Below are 18,429 nucleotides of genomic sequence, written 5' to 3'. Positions count from 1 at the left end.
AGATCTGTGATCGAATTCTATCAAAAAAAAATCTAATTTCATTCCTTCCTCTTTCATACTTTATTTTCACCATTCTGAACGATCTTCACCACACCTCATCACTGCGTCTGTCACCAAACTTTCTACTACACAGCCACCGCCCGATGAACCGCGCGAAAGCATTCCCGGTGAGTCGGGTTTCACTGCCCATCAAGAGTTTTCAGCTGAATCAAAGCTACAAGGTCCATCCACAGAGTCCACGATCGTAACCGAAACGCGTCGTACGACCGAGGCCACTATGCGAATGGAGCACAAGATCAGTTTTCCCGATCTGCCGGTTACATTCTCACAGCGCACACAAACACCCACGATTCCCCAGGTGTCCGAAGGAACGATGGTACAGACTGACCTACAGACAAGCGCTACAAACACAGACCGGGTAGCGACACAAATTCGAGCAACTCAAACACCAATACCACTACAAATGCAGCCTCCACCACAGCTGTGTAAGACTGAGGCCACACAAACTACCCCACAGGTGGAACCGAAACCGGTAGAAGAACTCAAAACCGAAACCAAGCGGAGTGCGTTCCAATTCTTCGAGAAAATCACCTCGAATGGAACGTCTGAATCTCCGGTAGCGCCTCCAGCGCCAATACCAAAGCCCAAATCATTCAAACCACTTAAAACACCAGTTGCTATCGATCAGACACATCAGTTGGTAGGTCCAGAAAGACTCATCTATCAAGCGTACTCTCCCGGTCAAGATATAAACAGCTATCAGCCACCGGCAACTCAAACCTCATTCGGTCCATCCTTTGAACAGTCATCAACAAGCGAAACAACGACCTCCAGTAGCTATCAAACGACCAAAAAGGTCGAGTTCCTTCAGCCACGAGCTGTCACCATACCGACTCCTCCGATCTATCACCAAGAACCGCATCCTTCGATATCCGAAACGCCCCTCATTCCGAAACACGACCCGACTCCTTCCCTCCGAATTCCCAAGATCGTAGCCCAAGAGGTACCCATCATTCGACCACAAGCAACCACCACACCACATCCGGAGCGAGCACGTAGCTCGTCTCCTCGTCCATCGGCGGAAGCCATCGCAATGGAGAGACTATGGACCGCTCCAAAAACATCCGGCTTCGTCACATTACCACGCACCAAGTCATCAACCACTTCTTCTACTGCTTCCACTACTGCTCGTAAACAATCACTCGAGGATAGTAAACGCTCAACGCCTAAATCCGAATTTCAGCCAGTGCAGAACAACTTCTGTAGCCAACAACAACAACAACAGCAGCTGAATCAACAACAGCAGATGTATTCGTCGTTTTCTTCGACTCACCAGTTCCAGCAGTCGTCAATGTCTCAGCAACAATACTCGCAATCGATGCAATATCAACCGTTCAAACCGTCCGAACCAGCTCCGATCCAAGCACCTCAACCAACTTTTGCCCCAGCCCCCGCACCAACTTTCGTTCCAGCGCCGCAACCTGTCCCAATACCTAAAACCTTCGTTCCCGCACCAGCTCCCGTACAGGTCTTCGTACCAAAACCTCAACCTGCTCAACCACCCAAAACGTTCACCCCGGCACCAGCTTCCCAACCTTTCAAGCCTACACCGCAACAATTTGCACCCGCTCCAGCACCTGTAGCACCAAAATTCAAGCCAGCGCCAGCTCCCGAACCACCGGTCCATCACTCCCTAGCTTCAGCTCCGTCTAACGTAACGTTCATTTCTGGACCATCCTACAATCAAACCCCGCAGCCGTTCAAGCCACTCCCTCCACCTTCCATCACGCCCAGCCAACAGCACTACTCCTCCACTCCGCTCGATTTCCAACCGATCCAGACGGCCGCCTTCGATCCAAGTCCGCAGACCTTCGCTCCGACTCCGGCTCCCCAAACCTTCACTCCAGCCCCTGAACCATACGCTCCAGCTCCTATCCCACAATCCTACGCTCCAGCTCTCGAACCCTTCCCGCCAACGGCAATTCCTCACTACCAACCGGAGCCGCAACCGCCTCAGTTCACAGACTTTGCCCAGGAGCAACAGTACTACGAACAGCAGGAGGAAATCTACAAGAAAAAATCGGTCAAGGAAACGAAGCAACTGTTCGAGCAGTCGCTCAAGCAGCAGGACACCTACGATCTGAAAGCCCCCCGTATGATCCAACAGATGGCCTACTCGCCGGCGAAAGCACCCCTCACTCTACCGTCCGACTTTGGCTACACCCCGGCCGAAATAGGACTCGAACCGGGACCGCAGCCGACGATCGGTTACGCTCCGAAGCTGTCGTCGAACGAACGCAAGAGCTCCTACTATCGTGAGAAGATCGAACAGTCACTGTTCGAGAGCATGGATAAAGTGCCGGAACGTGTTCCGGCTGGCGGTGTCAAGATTATCCCGCCAAGCCCCCGCAAAAAGCCACCAGCGGGACAGTCGGATACCGCCGGGATCGCTCCTGGCTCGTTCGAGCAGCCATCGGAAGCGGCGAAGAGTACGCCAACCGTTGGAGGCGCCAAGAGTCCCTTCACGGCGACCGAGAGTGAGTACGAGAGCGATATGGACGTGAGCAGGAAGATGAACGGAGTTAGCGGCTATTTGGCCGATACGGAGGAGGTCCAGAAGACGGTTTCGTTCAGCGAGCAGAAGTTTGAGAGCTACAGTACCAGCAGCAGCACGAAGATCGAGAGCGGAGGTTTGGTGATTGGTTCAAGCGAGGTACATGATGAACAGAAGGCGGTGGAATCGAAGGTTGAGGACGCATCGGTTGCGGCAGCATCGACCGTGACCAATGATGTCAGTGCCGAAGATCAACAACCGCCTCAACAACAACAACAACAGTCAGAGCAGAAAGTAGTCACCGAAGAGACGATCAAGGTTCGAACAAATTGCTTGACAGCGCTTGATTGATGTCTCGTGAATGCGTTCGTTCGTGCGTGCGTGCGTGTGTGCTATTGCCTAACCCCCTCGCTGTGATACACTGATAAGCGTATCTCTTAAGTTGCCTAATGTTGCATGATTTTTTTTTGTTTTTAGTTTACTGATTATTTAACAAAGATCATTCGCTAGCTTGTTGCGTTTGTAACCCCGAGTGACGACGACGGGACCAAACCGAATTGTATCGATCTATGTCAAAGTTTATTTTTACCTCACAGCGTCGCAAAGACGCTCACCCTATCTCTGCGGCAGGCCCCGTCTAACAAACATGATCGCGATCGCGCTAAAATAAGTAGCAGCCAGGCGCGATCGCAACGCTTGCAATTTGTGTGTCAATGTGAAATTCCTGGCTCGAACTGTTGTTGTACTCGGACCTTTTATTTCTAATTGTTTCTTTTCTTCTGTTTCATTTATTTGCGATCGTACCAGGAATCCCGAACGGTCGAAGAAGGAATTAAGAACTTCCTCACCAACAACGACTTGCCGGAAGATTTGCAACCTGTCAAGGTACTGCCAACGGAGGAGCCACTTCCAACGCTCAAGAAGGTACCAGTTCCAGCAGCCGTTCAACCAGAGCCACAACCAGAACCGGTCCCAGAACCTGCAGCACCCGAACCAACTCCAGCCGTTGAGCCAACACCGATCTTCACCCCCTCTCAAGCTCCCCAACAAAATGGTTATCCTTCGGCGAGTGATTACGAGAGTGACTTCGAGAAGAAGGCTACTACTCCTGTGTGGAAACCGACCCCAACCGGTCCAGCCGATCTGGCTTACAAACCGGTCCATCCGGTGTTCAACCCACCGAAACCACACGAAACTGGTCCGGCTGCTGCACCGCCATCAGTATTTGATCCGATCGATAAAATTAAACAAGCTCCCGTACTCAGCGAAACGCCCAAGATCGAAAAACCAACGCCCATCAGCTACTCCCAAAGTCAAAGCACTCAGCAGTCCTTCCAGCAACAGAATAGTTCTTCCTTCAAATCCTACCAACAGCAAAGTTATCAACAACAAAGCTACCAACAGCAGAGCTATCAATCCTTCCCATCGGTAGAACCAAAACCGGCACTATACTACACCTCCGTCACCGGCGAACCAGTTCACAACACGATCGCAACCGAAACCTCCAACACTCTGCACATGAAGGAAATGACAGAATCAAGCAATCGCGTCGTCAACATGTCCCAAACTCAACGTGTCATCAACCTGGAACCCGCCCCTCAGTACGCTAACCAACCACAGAAACAGGATCATCAACCGATCACCATCACACAGCGACCGGGTCGTTTCACTCCGGGAGAGTTCCGCGACAGTGATCACGAATTCGACGGAACGCGCATCCGCCCGATGTGGACGCCCAACCCGTCGGACAGTGACGAACCACACTACCGCAGCGTCAGACCCAACTTCAAACAATCGCGATCGGCCAGCGTCCCACGATCATCAGCTGAACGAATCCAAACCCCCATGGAGTTCGATGTCGGTCCAGTACTGATGCCGTCGAAAATCGATCTCAGCAGTCTGGTTCAACCCATCCAATCACAACAAACGCAACAACAACAATCATCCGAATCGGTTCAAGTCCTGCAAACCCAAACCCTGAACCGTCAGTCCTCGTTCTCGGCGAAACGACTGGCAACTTCGCACGTGTCCAACCTGCGTGACGATATGGCTGTGAAAGCGCACCGAGTGGCCCCGATCAACTACATCCAGAAGGCAACCAACCAGGCGGAAAGTATGTCACAATCCTTCAAAACCAAGGCGTACCACTTTAGCAACGAGGTGATGACCGACATGCGGAAGACTCCGATCAAACCGATCCTGAAGAATGCCTACGGTTATCAGGTTCCGGTAGAACCCGCTGCTGCTGCTGCCGCAGCAGTTCCGACACCGGCTCCGCCGGCCAGCAACGCTCAGGCCTACCGAGAGGAATCGAGGGTGTCCCAGTACGGTGAGTACAAAAAGATGATTTTTTTCTTAACTCGAGCGTCCATTTCAATGTGCAACTTGAGGCCGAATCAGCTGCTGCTCATAAACTAGTCAGCTGACAGCTCGAAAAAAGTTTTTCGAGTGACCGGGCCAACCCCGCAGTTGTGAAATTATTGTTCAAAGCCTCAAATTGCATCTATTTTTATGTGGTAATCAACCATCCTCTCGTTCCCATTCATTCCCGTCTTCATTTTCTTTTTTCGTTTGTCTCTTCTCAATCTCTCAAACATTTGATTCGCTTTGATTTGTTTCTCTCCGAGTTTGAATTGAGTTTTTAATTCTTTTTTTCTAGTTTCGAACGAATTTTTGTTTGTCTTTCTTTTTCGTTCATAATTTTCGTGCGTTTGTTTCCCAACCCCTTTCATAGCTCACTTTGATTTTAAAAATAACAGAATTTTTCCTCACACGTAAGCCAAACACTCACAAACATTTTTATTACACCATATGTTTCTTTTTCGTCGATCCGAAAAATAATACGAAACTTGATTTATACCACCCTCTTCCTTCTACTCGAACCGTACATAAATGTCTTCTACCGCAATCGTAATTTATGTGACAAATGTCCTTCAAATCACCCGCGACCGACCGACCGACTCCGAACATAAACCAGGCACCAAACACGTCGATCCGGATACCGGAATCATCTACTTCAAGTACGATTTCGGGTACGAATTCGGTATAATCTTCCCGGGCGAAGGTCACCGGATCGCTGTTGGAGGCGGTAGCAGTAAAAAACAACAGCCGCTTGCCACCGGTAGCAGCAACCAGGAACAAAAACCAAAACATCCCCTCTATCTAAGCCCTGCTCCGTTCGGATCGCACGGTGCTCACTCGCTGGAGGTTCCGGTACTACACGAACGTACCAAGGACTACTATCGGAACTGTGCCAGTCCGACAGCACCGTTCCGCCGGTCGGCTTCCGTTCCGGCGACGGACTTGCAGGACAGCCGGTATCAGCAGCGGTACAGCTACCCAACGGGAGCGGGAACCGGAACCGGTAGTGGACGGTCGACACCACGCGTCGAAAGTTTTAGGACTTCGTCCTCCTGTTGTACCACTCCAGGTTAGATTGTTACAGAGCCTCCCCCCACAGGGCAGCATGCACAGCATTGGATGCACGCTCGCACATATCAGAACCCCTTCTCCCGCTAGGGTTAGGGTGGTGCGCCTGTTGACGATTGTGCTGTCGCTGTTTATTTATAGCCCAACTGGTAGCCGCAGTTGATCCCCCTTTCTAATGCTTTCGATGTTGTACGGCTATGTAGATGTTGGATGATCCTTGTAGATTGAAATAATCAATTGCTGGTCGAGTTTCGGATAAAAATTTAACACCTGTAATATGATTGATTGGCAGTAGTAACCTTAGCATCTGTCAACAAGCAATTGCAGTAGGCGCGGAAAGCTGTAGTGGAATGCGAGGCAATTGTTTGTTGACCAGCCTCCTAGGATTGAGTAACAAAATTCTGCGTTGATTTGGTTCATGTTTTAACAGAATTGAAAAACCTGTTTTAATCCACCTAGAGGTGCAATTGTGCCTTTCTCATTTCTCCAAACTATGATTTAGTAGCTGGTTCGTACAATATAACATTATGGTAATGTTTTTCATTCTTATTACACTTGGTAAGTATATATAAGAGCACCCTTTTGCATTCATCGCGGTATCGGTTTGAATCGGAGTTTTCTATGTGATCGACCTCCACAACCCGTAACTCCGGTGCTGGAAGTCGGATGGAGATGGAATTTAATATCAGTTTCTGGGGACGCAACACCTTTCATTTGAGACTAAGTTGAGCAAATCTAGCCATTTTCGAGAAACCAATATAACCGTTATTCTGAATTTGGATGCTTCCGGATCCGTGGATGGTGGCCAGTGTGGCCAAAGAGACTTTGAATGACTGTTGGTGACCTAGATCTACAAATTCAACAAATGTGTTTACATTTTGGAAAAAAATTCACCTTTTTACATTCATCGCAGAATTCGTTAGAATCGGGATTTGCTGCGTGATCGTACGTATCACCCTGTAATTCAGGAACCAGAACTCGTATCCACACAAAATTCAACAGCAGCTGATGGACCTTTCATTTAACATCAAGTTTGTCAAAATCGGTTCAGAAAATTCCGAGAAACCGATATGGACAAATCAACAAATTTTGTTTTGTAACCATACTCTTCAACTCGTAATCCGGAACAAGATGTCGGTTGAAAATGAAATTCAATAGCAACCTATGGGAATATTATACCTTTCATTTGAATCTTAGTTTGTAAAAATCGGTTCAGTCATCTCCGAGAAACCGATGTGGACATTTTGTTAACAAATCCGCACATACACACATACATACATACATACATACATACATACATACATACATACATACATACACACATACATACACACATACATACACACAGATATTTTGCGATCTCGGCGAACTGAGTCGAATGTTATGAGTCGGTTAGAAAGTCGGTTTTTGGAGCAATCGCATAACCTTTCTATATGAGAAAGGCAAAAGAATAATATTTAGCTTAATCAGCATGAGTTCAATAGTATTTTCATGTGATTATATTTTGAAATGATGGTGGAATGGGTTTTAAAGTGGAGGGAATGGGGGGTTAGTAGAGTGGGAGTGGAGGATGCGTCAGAAATCCTTCATCTTATTTCGGTATACGGGATGGATGCAGGAAATGCGGGCGTGAGGGTGGTCCAAGGGGAGGGGAGTGATGAAGGATGGAGGTGTAAGGGCAAGACGGAGGGAGGGAGGGGGGCGGCGACGCAATACTCAACTGCATATTTTGTCTTCCATTTGAGACTTGACTTTGAGAAAATCGGTTCAGTCATCACCGAAGAACCGATTTGACTTTAATTGTGGAATATGCCCGGAATTCCGGACTTCCGGAATCGTCGATAGTAGGCAATATATTCAAAGAATGTTTGATTGCCAATCAGTGATCTAGATCTGCGATTAGAAGTTATTTGGTGACAATTTCAATAGTTTTTAGCCTCTGAGGTATTACGATTGTACCGATTTATATGGGAAATTCCAGTGTATCCTTACTAACACCCCTGTAACTCCGGAAGCAAGAGTCAGAACCGAATGAAATTCAGCAGCAGTCAATGGCATTACTGTATCTTTCATTTGAAATCAAGTTTGTAAAAATCGGTAGAGAATTCGTTGGGGAATGGGTGTGACATTAGCTTAGGAACTTGGCGAGTTCCCCGGGGGCGTCATGACCTGTCATAGGTGGCCAATGTGGTCAAAGCTGCTTTGATTGATCATTAGTGATCCAGACCCGCAAACTAGAGTAATGTTACATCAATTTTAATATGTTTTACATCATTTGAACATCATGGTGGTACCAGTTTATATGGGAATTTGCTGTGTGACCGCACTCTTCAACCCGTAACTCCGGAACCGGAAGTCGGATCAACTAAAAATTCAATAGCAGCTTATGGGAGCGTTATACCTTTCAGATGAAACTAAGTTTGCGAAAATCGGTTCAGCCATCTCTGAGAAAATTGTGTGAGTTTAAATGACACACACACACATACACACACACATACACACACACACACATACATACACACACACAGACATTTGCCGATCTCGACGAACTGAATCGAATGGTGTATGACACTCGGCCCTCCGGGCCTCGGTTAAAAAGTCGATTTTTACAGTGATTGCATAGCCTTTCTTTATATTTTTACAGTGATTGCATAGCCTTTCTTTATATGAGAAAGGCAAAAAAATGGTTGCACAAAAAATAACAATTCGAACTGTGAAAATTGTCTGCATTTTAAGTATGATATCATCCATGATATAGAATAAATTACAATTCGTGTCCAGCTTAATGGCTCAAACCCAGGCCTGTAGACATGATTTTGTTTCTGGAGGGGCTTAAAAGTTGAATGCATACACGTAGATACACTAATCATGAAATTGAATGTAATTTTAAAAGCTTATTCGGGAAGCAATTCCAAAACAAAAATATTTTAAGTAATACATACAGGGTGTTTGGTTTATGGTTAAGAACCTCTCGGCGGGTGATAGCCTGTCATATTTGGAGAAAAAAATTGTTCTACACATACCGTCAAATCTCAACCGTTACAGAGTTATTGAACTTTTTGTGTAAAAAACTTATTTGTCTTAAAATACCTCTAACTTTAAAAGTATACTTTGTATTTTAAATATTTTAGTTCCATTCGAAAGGTGAGAAAATTTCCTATTAAATGGTGTTCTCATATCTTTTAGTTAATTAGTTTTAATAAGCTTTTAGCTGTAAAGTAGTTAAAAGTCAGTGTTTTTGAGGTTTTTGCTAATTTTCTCGAAATAATGAAGTATGCTTATAGCAATATCCATTATCCAAAAGTTAGGTTTTAGGACGATTCATAATTTGTTCTTGGACGTCATATTCCTATCTCTTCTCCTGTCTTTGTAATTTCATCACTATACTTTTACTGTACCCGACTTGCAAGTGCTTAAAATACTCTAATCTAAAAAATATGCTTTATATCGTTATTTACAAGATAGAGAAAATTTCCTATCAGTGTATGTACAAATATCTTTTAGTTAAGGGTACTAAATGATTTTTTTCTAACGAAATAACTCAAAATTTGTGTTTTTTGGAGAGTTTTGTAATTATTCTAATATTAATCAACAAAATTTATCGTTACTATTGTTCATGTGATGCCCCTTTATGTTCTCTATAACTTTTCATTTGACACTTTGTCTATATTTCTTTTCATTTTGCTGCTATTTAATAGGTAACACAGCATGAGCTCGCCACAAATGTAGTGGGTTCGAAATCGTTATTTTTGCATATGAAACGATGTGATAAAAACGATTTTGCGTCGAAACCAAAAGAGATAATTGGATGGAATCAAAGAAAGAACTGTAGAATTTGCTGAGATGCATTATTTCCATGATAATAATGGTGATGTTTATTATTTACTATTTTAAGAAAATTAACGAAAATGCTAACAATAGCACTAACTTTAAACTAATTTACTTCTAAAAGAATACTAATTTCACTTAACTGAAAGGTATTAAAACATTTTTCTCTGTAAAATTTTCCTGGCTTTCGAATAAAAAGAAAAAAGAACAATAAGTGCCATACTTTTTCAATTAGAGCTAGTATTAGTGAAAATGGGATAAAATTAGCCAAGTTTAATAACCCAATAATAATAACTCATGAAAATAAGAAAAGGTAAGTGTATCATGTCAAAGAACGAATTATGCAGCTCTTCAAGACTAACAATCTGGATTATTAAAATGATGAGGTTTTCTATTAGGATTTTCATGAAATGAACGAAAAATCGAATAAAATTGTTTAATTTTCAATAAATTACTTTGAAAAGGCTATTTAAACTCATTAGCTGAAACATGTGAGGGCATCACTCAATGCGAAATTTTCTCACCTTTCGAATGGAACTAAACATTCAAAATACAAAGTATACTTTTAAAGTTAGAGGTATTTTAAGACAAATAAGTTTTAATGTAGAATACATTTAAGGTTTCAATATAGGGGTCCCGTTTCAAAATATCGGCTGCGGCGCCGCGTCAGATTTTGAACGTTAATAACTTTTATCATACTTAACAGAATGATTTGATTTTTAGGCCAATTTGTTGAAAATTTGTTCCTCTATGCTGTATTAAAATTTGAAGTATGTATAACATGTACTAATAACAAAAAAATGTGTTTTGAAAAATCTTTCGAAAACGACTCCGAAAAGTGAAAATTTTCAGCCCATCCCGCACAGAGCCGTCGTTATGGTAGACCAACCGAACAATAAAATAATGAAAAGTTTATATATAGGTCCACTACATGTTTGTTCGTATGGTTATTCGCATTGGGTTGCTTGACGAGAGCACTTGGTGGGGGAAAGACGGCATATTCCTTTGGTTAGGCCATTAGAAGCCGGACGGAAAGGAAAGGCTCATGCACGGCACGAGAACGAGGGAGAAAGCGATAGTAGTGCATATTAGCGCGATTATATAAATATCTGTCGGTCGGTTTTTCTCATCATTCGTATTCGTTCAAGCACTAGCAAGCAGCCAGTCCACCGAAGAAAAGCAGTCGGCGATGACGACGGCGGAAAAAGTGCCCCAGCTACTGGTGACTCATCGCAACCCGATCAGGAACTGTCGCCCTGCAAGAATTTCGCCCCAACTAAAGGGCAACAGAGTAGGCTATCGTTCCAGCGTCTGGGTCGTGAGATTGTGCAGGACTGCAAAGTCGAGCTACGCTTACAAAGCTCAGTCGTAATGATGCCCCGAGAAGCCAACGATGCCTACTTGGTCGGTTTGTTCGAGAATATAGTGCTTTCTAGCTCACCGTGTCCGCGGGGAGTGCGTCTGAATTATGCTCCCGCAATAAAACAATAAACGGTTCTTTACAGGACCAATTAATTGTGTTCTAATAAGAGTTAAACTGAAATTTACATTTTATGGTGTATAACAAATAATTTTCAGAAAGCAATATAAGAAATACGATGTGTGGAAAGAAAGAAAGAGAATTTAAATTATCTTCTCTCGCTCGTTTTCGTGCACTGCTTTTCCATTCTTTTCTGCTGCTACTACCATCATAACTAAAACGAATGTGTGTGTTCCCCCACCATCTCATGGCCAGTGTTGCCACAATTGCATGTCGCTATAACAATTTGAATTATTTTATTGATCCTCTCTAGTATTGATAAAATATAGAACATGCAAAGTACACTAGTCGCATGCTTTTATTCGAACTTTTTGGCAGCCTCCGTTGATTAACTGCATAAATCGATTTGTTTGTGCAGCTCCTTGCTAGTAGCAAACTAAATAGCCTTTATCAGCGCTAACAAATAAAACAAAAGAATTTAAATTTGTGAAAATCTTCTCCTTCCTTCTTTTCAAATCTGCAACATTCTTTGAAAATATTGTTGGAATGTTGTTATTGAAAAACTGAACATGCAAGTTTGCTAGCATTGGCCACTAGATTGAAGGCGATGGAAAGACAGAATATTCGTTTTGGTTATGCTAGTATTGGTAGCCGAACGGAAAGGAAAGGCACAGGAATGGCACGAAAACGAGCGGGAGAGCGATAGTAGTGCTTTCTCGTGTTTTCATATATGAATATTGGTCGGTCGGTTTTTCTCATCATTCGTATTCGTTCAAGCACTAGCAAGCAGCCAGTCCACCGGAGGAAAGCAGTTGGCGATGATGACGGTCCGCAAAAGTGCCCCAGCTACTGGTGGCCCATCGCAACCAACTACCGATCAGGAACTGTCGCCATGCTTGTATTTCGCCCCAACTAAAGGGCAACGGAGCAACTAATCCGCTGGCTAACATTCCAGCGTCTGGTTCGTAAGGTTGTGTATTACTTCAAAGTCGAGCTACGCTTACAAAACTCAGCCGTAATGAAGCCACTGATGCCTACTTGGTCGGTTTGTGGGAGTGGGCGTAAATTACAATAAAAGCAACGGTTCTTTTCAGGACCAATCAATTGTGTTCTAGTGAGAGTTAAACTGAAACTTTTATTTTAAGGTGTGTAGCAAATTTTCAACAAGCAACATAATACGTTGGGTGGAAAGAAGTAGCTTGCACACGGAACAAAAATTTAAATTATCCTCTCGCTCGTTTCGTGCACTGCTTTTCCATTCCTTTCTACTGTTATTATCAGTATTACCAAAACGAATGTGTTGTTGCATGTGTTTAAGAGAAACGTTGAAGTCGCATGCTTCTATTCAAGCTTTTTGGCAGCCCCCGTGAACTAACTGCATTAAATGGTTTTTTTGTGCAGCTCCGTGCTAGTAGCAAACAAAATGGCCCTACTAGTGTCTGATTCGTGAGATTGTGCAAGATTTCAAAGTCGAGCTAAGTTTATAAAGTTCAGCCGTAATGGTACCCGAAGAAGCCAGTCTTGTCGTTTTGTTCGAGGCTACAAAACAGTTCGCCAGGCACGTAACTATCATGCCAAAAATATCCAACGATCCAGCGCATCACCATCAACACCAACGCCGATACCAAAGGTTCTTTTCAGAACCACCATTATTACCATAGAGAATTATTTGAAAATTTCCCATTCAAACGGGATTCTGTTGAATATTATTAGATTTAAATTAACGTCTCGAATTGAAATCACGACGCTCCGGTTATGTGACAGACATTACCCACCCATCTTTTTTTATTGTGACCACGACACCCCATTTCAATATTTCTGAATGAACAGAAGGTCGAGTTTGGAAAGTTTGTAACTTTCATTGTACTTAACCAAATTACACAATGTTCGCACTAATGATTCAGAAATATGATCAGGAATCTTCTGTTAGATTTGTAAGTATGTATAATTTACATGAATAAAGAAAAATTGATTTTCAGGAATCAATTATTATCTGTTCTTCCATTGGCCAGTACTACGCGACTTCCTCATGCTAACAATTAATTTCATCGTTAGCCATCTCCCTCACCAAGGCCAACAACGCCAACAAAACCGGTCCTTTTCAGGACCACCATCATTTTTGTAAAGAATAATTTGAAATATTCCTCGCCCAAATCAGCTTTTGTCCGAAAATCCTAATGAGTATCAACATATTTGAAGAACGTGTTCCTTATGTATTCTACATCTCTCCGGTTATGTCGCAGACATTACCCACCCATCTTTTTTACACAAAAAGTTCAATAACTCTGTAACGGTTGAGATTTGATGGTATGTGTAGAACAATTTTTTTCTGCAAATATGGCAGTCTATCACCCCCCAAGAGATTCTTAACCATGAACCAAACACCCTGTATATTTATAGCCCAACTGATAGCCGCAGTTGATCCCCCTTTCTAATGCTTTCGATGTTGTACGGCTGTGTAGATGTTCGATGATCCTTGTAGATTGAAATAATCAATTGCTGGTCGAATTTCGGATAAAAATTTAACACCTGTAATATGAATGATTGGCAGTAGTAACCTTAGCATCCGTCAACAAGCAATTGCAGTAGGCGCGGAAAGCTGTAGTGGAAAGCGAGACAATTGTTTGTTGACCAGCCTCCTAGGATTGAGTAACAAAATTCTGCGTTGATTTGGTTCATGTTTTAACAGAATTGAAAAAAAAAAATGATTTCACAAAAATAACAATTCGAACTGTGAAAATTGTCTGCATTTCAAGTATGATAGGGTGGCCAACCCTACGGATTTTCCCGTAGATCTACGGATTTCTGTCCTTTCTACGGATCTACGGATTAACTCGTGAAATCTACGGAATTTTCAAAATTTCTTCAGAATTCTACGGAAGTTTAGTAAAAATAATACGTATTCGATGTCATGACATCAAATAGACAATCATGCATGTTTTGAATTCCGTAGCCAATCGAATCGTAATCGGTTGATGAATTTGAGTAGGAATACACAAGAATCCCGAATAATATTTCTGCAAAATTCGACTGGTATTCAATGTTCTAGACATTAAAATTAAAGTTCGTGCAGTTCGTTCATTTGAAGTACAGAGCAACGCGAATTCCTATAATGGACGATGAGGGCTTTCTCTCATGAAGACAAATGGGGAATACTATTGGTACCTTTAAGCCAATATTAACTCTGGGTTGAAAACATGAATAATTTCTTCGATGATAAACAAATTCATAAAATGTTATCGGACCCAGTAACTGAACTGTATTTTGTTTCTTGCGATGGTGGGACAGATCACCGATAAACTCAACAGATTATTCGCATCGAGAAAATCGGATTAGTATTATAGGTCAGAAGACTGAAGCTGAAACAAACTTTGGGATACTTTGTGGAACCTGAAAATCTTGTTCAAATTTGTGCAGTTACTGAAACCAACTCTAAAAACTTTGAACGTGTTTGAAGAAGTTGTTAGGATATCTGAGTTATCTATCTATATTTATATCCGGAAATTTAATATTGAATTTTTTACCAATACGAACCAATACAACTAGGTAAGAGCTCTCGATTTTAATTGCTCTTTAGAAGACTAACCCTATATTTTGGGAATACAACTTGTCAACTTATCATCTGTTTGTGGAATTTAAGGTAGTCCATGATTCAGTGCAATAAAATCAGTTGTGGTCTCAGATAATGTTTGAACTTGACTTCCCGACAAATTGAATAGTTTGGGTTAAAAACAAGCTACATCTTTGGCTATTAAACATCCGACTCGTCTGTGACGCTTGCTGTACTGAATCTGATCAATGCACTTTCTGATTTGTTGTTGAAGAGTGATTGAAAGTGCGATGCCAAGAACAGCTGTGCGAAAGTAACACAACTACCATTAAAAGATCCCGCATGCTTCTTGGTTTCTGGGTGACTTAGACACCATTGTAGTCGACCGTAGAGCAGTGGAAGAGGTTTTTTTGCTGTTTAAAAGAGAGGCTGCTAATATCGGTCTGAGTATAAACTCTGGTAAAATAAAATAAATTGTAGTTGATAGAGAACCAGATCGCCAGCACGGTGTTAGTTCCGAGATAGAAATTGACGCGGCAACAGGTTGTCCACGAGTTCATATATCTTGGAAGACTAGTGACATTAGTGACAGTCGTGGGAAAAAAGCGGATTGCTGCTGTAAATGGCATCTTCTACGATTTACGTATTCAACCAAAGTCCCGCAGCCTATGGACACACACAAAACTCTTTTCATACATATCGCTGATACTCCCTGTTGCTCTATTCAGATATGAGGTGCGGTCGTTGACGGAAATTGATTATCAACTGGTATGCAAACATGAAAGGCTTATAAAGTACAGCAGACTACAAATAACCGGGTATGTAGCTAGTTTGCAGGAAAAGAAAACAACTAAAGTTCTGTTCAGTTGTGAACCTGGATGTCGTTGGTGCAGATCCCGCACTCGAGAAATAGGTGAGCCTTTTCGCTCAAAATTGGAACATAGCCTTAGGCAAGAATGTCATGCCAACGAAACGATGATTGGATTTCTTCAAACAAGTTTTTTTCGAGCACACGAAGTAGTTCGACGAGATAAACTTTAGAAAGGTATGCCAGTACTCCGTTTATATGCAGAAAATTGTGCGTGACATGTCTCCGCGGAATTACATAATTTACTCCCATTTAACGACGAATTCCCAGATGCACTAGTGTCATGCGAAAATAATGGTCTTGACAGAATCAAACTCAATTTTTGAAGTATCTGATGATCCGACAAAGAGTCGATAGTTGAATTCATACAACTGATTTCTGTAGAAAGACATTCGTTCACGCGACAGGAGACATGTAACATTGTTATTCATATATAACCAGCATTCGACCACAATTTGTATCGGTCGATTGCATTACACTACTCCCAGACAATTTGATGAAGGTAAACGGCTTGTTATCAAAATTCAATTTACCTTTCGCAACGGGAAGGGTACAAATGATTTTCCTACGCTGTTTTCGGCGAAAATTCAACTAGCATACGCAATAAAGAGCGACTGGTTTGTGTATTCGTGGCCAATAAAGGACCATACGATTCTGTAGCAATTGTTATCTGGAATAAACTTCACCGTTAGTTCTAAGTAACTATTCGTATAAGTTCGTACAATTTTAAATAACTATTTGTATAAATTGTTGTTTCCATAAGCCGTGGTTTCTGTCACAGAGCTACAAATTTGCGAAAAACAATGCAAGGTATATTTGAACATTTTTGAACTCTGGCTGGAAATTCGCGTATCGAGTTCCCCAAGAAAGAAATTGAGCTGGTTTTCAATGAAGCATGGTCCAGCTCAACTTCAACTTCTAATAAAGGATAGAATGATCGCTGAAGTTTCGCATTTAAGTACCCGAAGGGTAGTTCGATTCATAATGCATTTGAAAAGATACATCCGGATCCGATATCGTTAGACTAAATGTCAGCAAGGGATTAATTTGATCTTGGCATGGTGTTTACCTATGTCACTTAAAAAGATTGTATCAAATAACTATATTCTCTGTAACTGAGTATGGGAGCTGTGTTTCGGTTCCGCCACAAACACTTGTATTAATCAACGTGGAACGAATACAGTTGCGTTGTTTGTATATTGCCCGAAATCGAATTCTGGGATATCCCTTCAGCCACGTGCGCAAAGTATTAATTCCTTTACGTGTGTTTCTCTCACATTCAGATTACACGTTCTGCATAGAATACACGTCCATGGAAGAGAATTTTTGCAGGAGTCCGCATCATCTACGTTCGCTGGTTATACACACTATGCACATCTCTTTCATATTAGAATCACTGATAGTGAAATATGCGTGTATGGCAAGAGTTACCAAGACATCGAGCATGTTGTTTGGTCATAAGATTCCTTAAATGTCCGAGCTAGATCACTCAGTGTCCACATTCGTGATATCTTGGTCAGCCGGGATCTGCCATTCAAGTCGCTGATCTATTGTTTTCTAAAGATCGCAAATATGCTGATGTGAGTTCTTCCTAAAGTCAATTATTTCTCAGAAATTGAACCTCCATATTTTCGGTTTCTCGCGTGTACCAGCTATTGAGATTCTACAGCACAGCTGTACGGTCCTTTAACCTATAAAACAGAGTCGTTGTTAGTTCTTTTATGTGTAAAGTATAATATGCAAATCAAATCAGGAAATGACTTTTTTTAATTATTCGCGATAATACATAGAAATGTAACTGACCTTATAGAGAGAATATTTTAACCATACTTATGTTGCTTCATAACTTGATAATTCAAATGTAAACAGAAAAACTGATTAATACACTCAGGTTTTTTTACGCGGTTTTTTGCGCGGTTTTTTACGCGTATTTTGAAATTTGTGCGGTTTTCATTTACGCGGATCTTGAAATTTACGCGGTTTTCATTTATGCGGCCTGTATCTGAGTGAACCCTCCGGCACTCGCGTCGTTGTATTTTGTGCAACACCTTCCGAAACTCTAACGAAATTTTCTTCCTTGCTCATTCGGGGAGCCATTCGCGCGAGTGCCGGAGGGTTAAGTGAAGTTGCTGAAAAAACGCCCCAGGGCTCCAATTCAGCTTTTTATTAACACGAGAAAGTTAAAACCTAAATCCAAGATAACAAAACGCTACATCAATTGGGATTGAAAAAGAATCCAAATTTACGTTAAAAATTGGGTTCTGGCGGCTAAACTCAAAATCTACGGATCTGACCTCATTCAAAAGTGGCCACACTGATGATATCATCCATGATATAGAATAAATTACAATTCGTGTCTAGCATAATGGCGCAAACCCAGGCCTGTAGATAGGATTTTGTTTCTGGAGGAGCTTAAAAGTTGAATGCATACACATAGATCACTCATCATGAAATTGAATGTAATTTTAAAAACTTATTCGGGAAGCAATTCCAAAATAAAAATATTTTAAGTAATACATATTTAAGAACTCAAAAGCCAACAGATAACAATCCCTAATGTCGTTAGAAAATGCAAGATTTAAGACTACACATTTACAAGGTGTAGAAGATACCAAATCGAAATGAACAGAAAAATGCCATAGCAAAAACCTACCTGGAAATTTCTGATCTGGCAGGCGATTTGTGGTTGTGGTGAAATAGCACAACTTTGATTTAATCTA

The 18,429-nt window shown here is 42.1% G+C and overlaps 1 protein-coding gene across 8 annotated transcripts in view; it reads left to right on the top strand.

Annotated features, from left to right (window-relative positions):
* The window catches only part of LOC131690174 (titin), a 413,707-nt gene that overhangs the window by 363,714 nt on the left and 31,564 nt on the right, over positions 1 to 18,429 (top strand). For 5 of the 8 annotated variants that reach the window (XM_058975744.1, XM_058975739.1, XM_058975738.1 and 2 more), the window contains 3 exons: positions 134 to 2,872; positions 3,362 to 4,883; positions 5,532 to 5,984. In XM_058975744.1, coding sequence (XP_058831727.1) covers positions 134 to 2,872; positions 3,362 to 4,883; positions 5,532 to 5,984 — 4,714 coding nt within the window. The remainder of the gene's footprint in view (positions 1 to 133; positions 2,873 to 3,361; positions 4,884 to 5,531; positions 5,985 to 18,429) is intronic. The other 3 variants (XM_058975746.1, XM_058975743.1, XM_058975741.1) reach the window with 2 other exon arrangements.

The sequence above is a fragment of the Topomyia yanbarensis genome, chromosome 3 (genome assembly GCF_030247195.1).
Source record: "Topomyia yanbarensis strain Yona2022 chromosome 3, ASM3024719v1, whole genome shotgun sequence".
Lineage (NCBI taxonomy): Eukaryota > Metazoa > Arthropoda > Insecta > Diptera > Culicidae > Topomyia > Topomyia yanbarensis.
The sequence above is the reverse complement of the archived record's forward strand: the minus strand, read 5'-3'. Positions and strand labels throughout refer to the sequence as shown.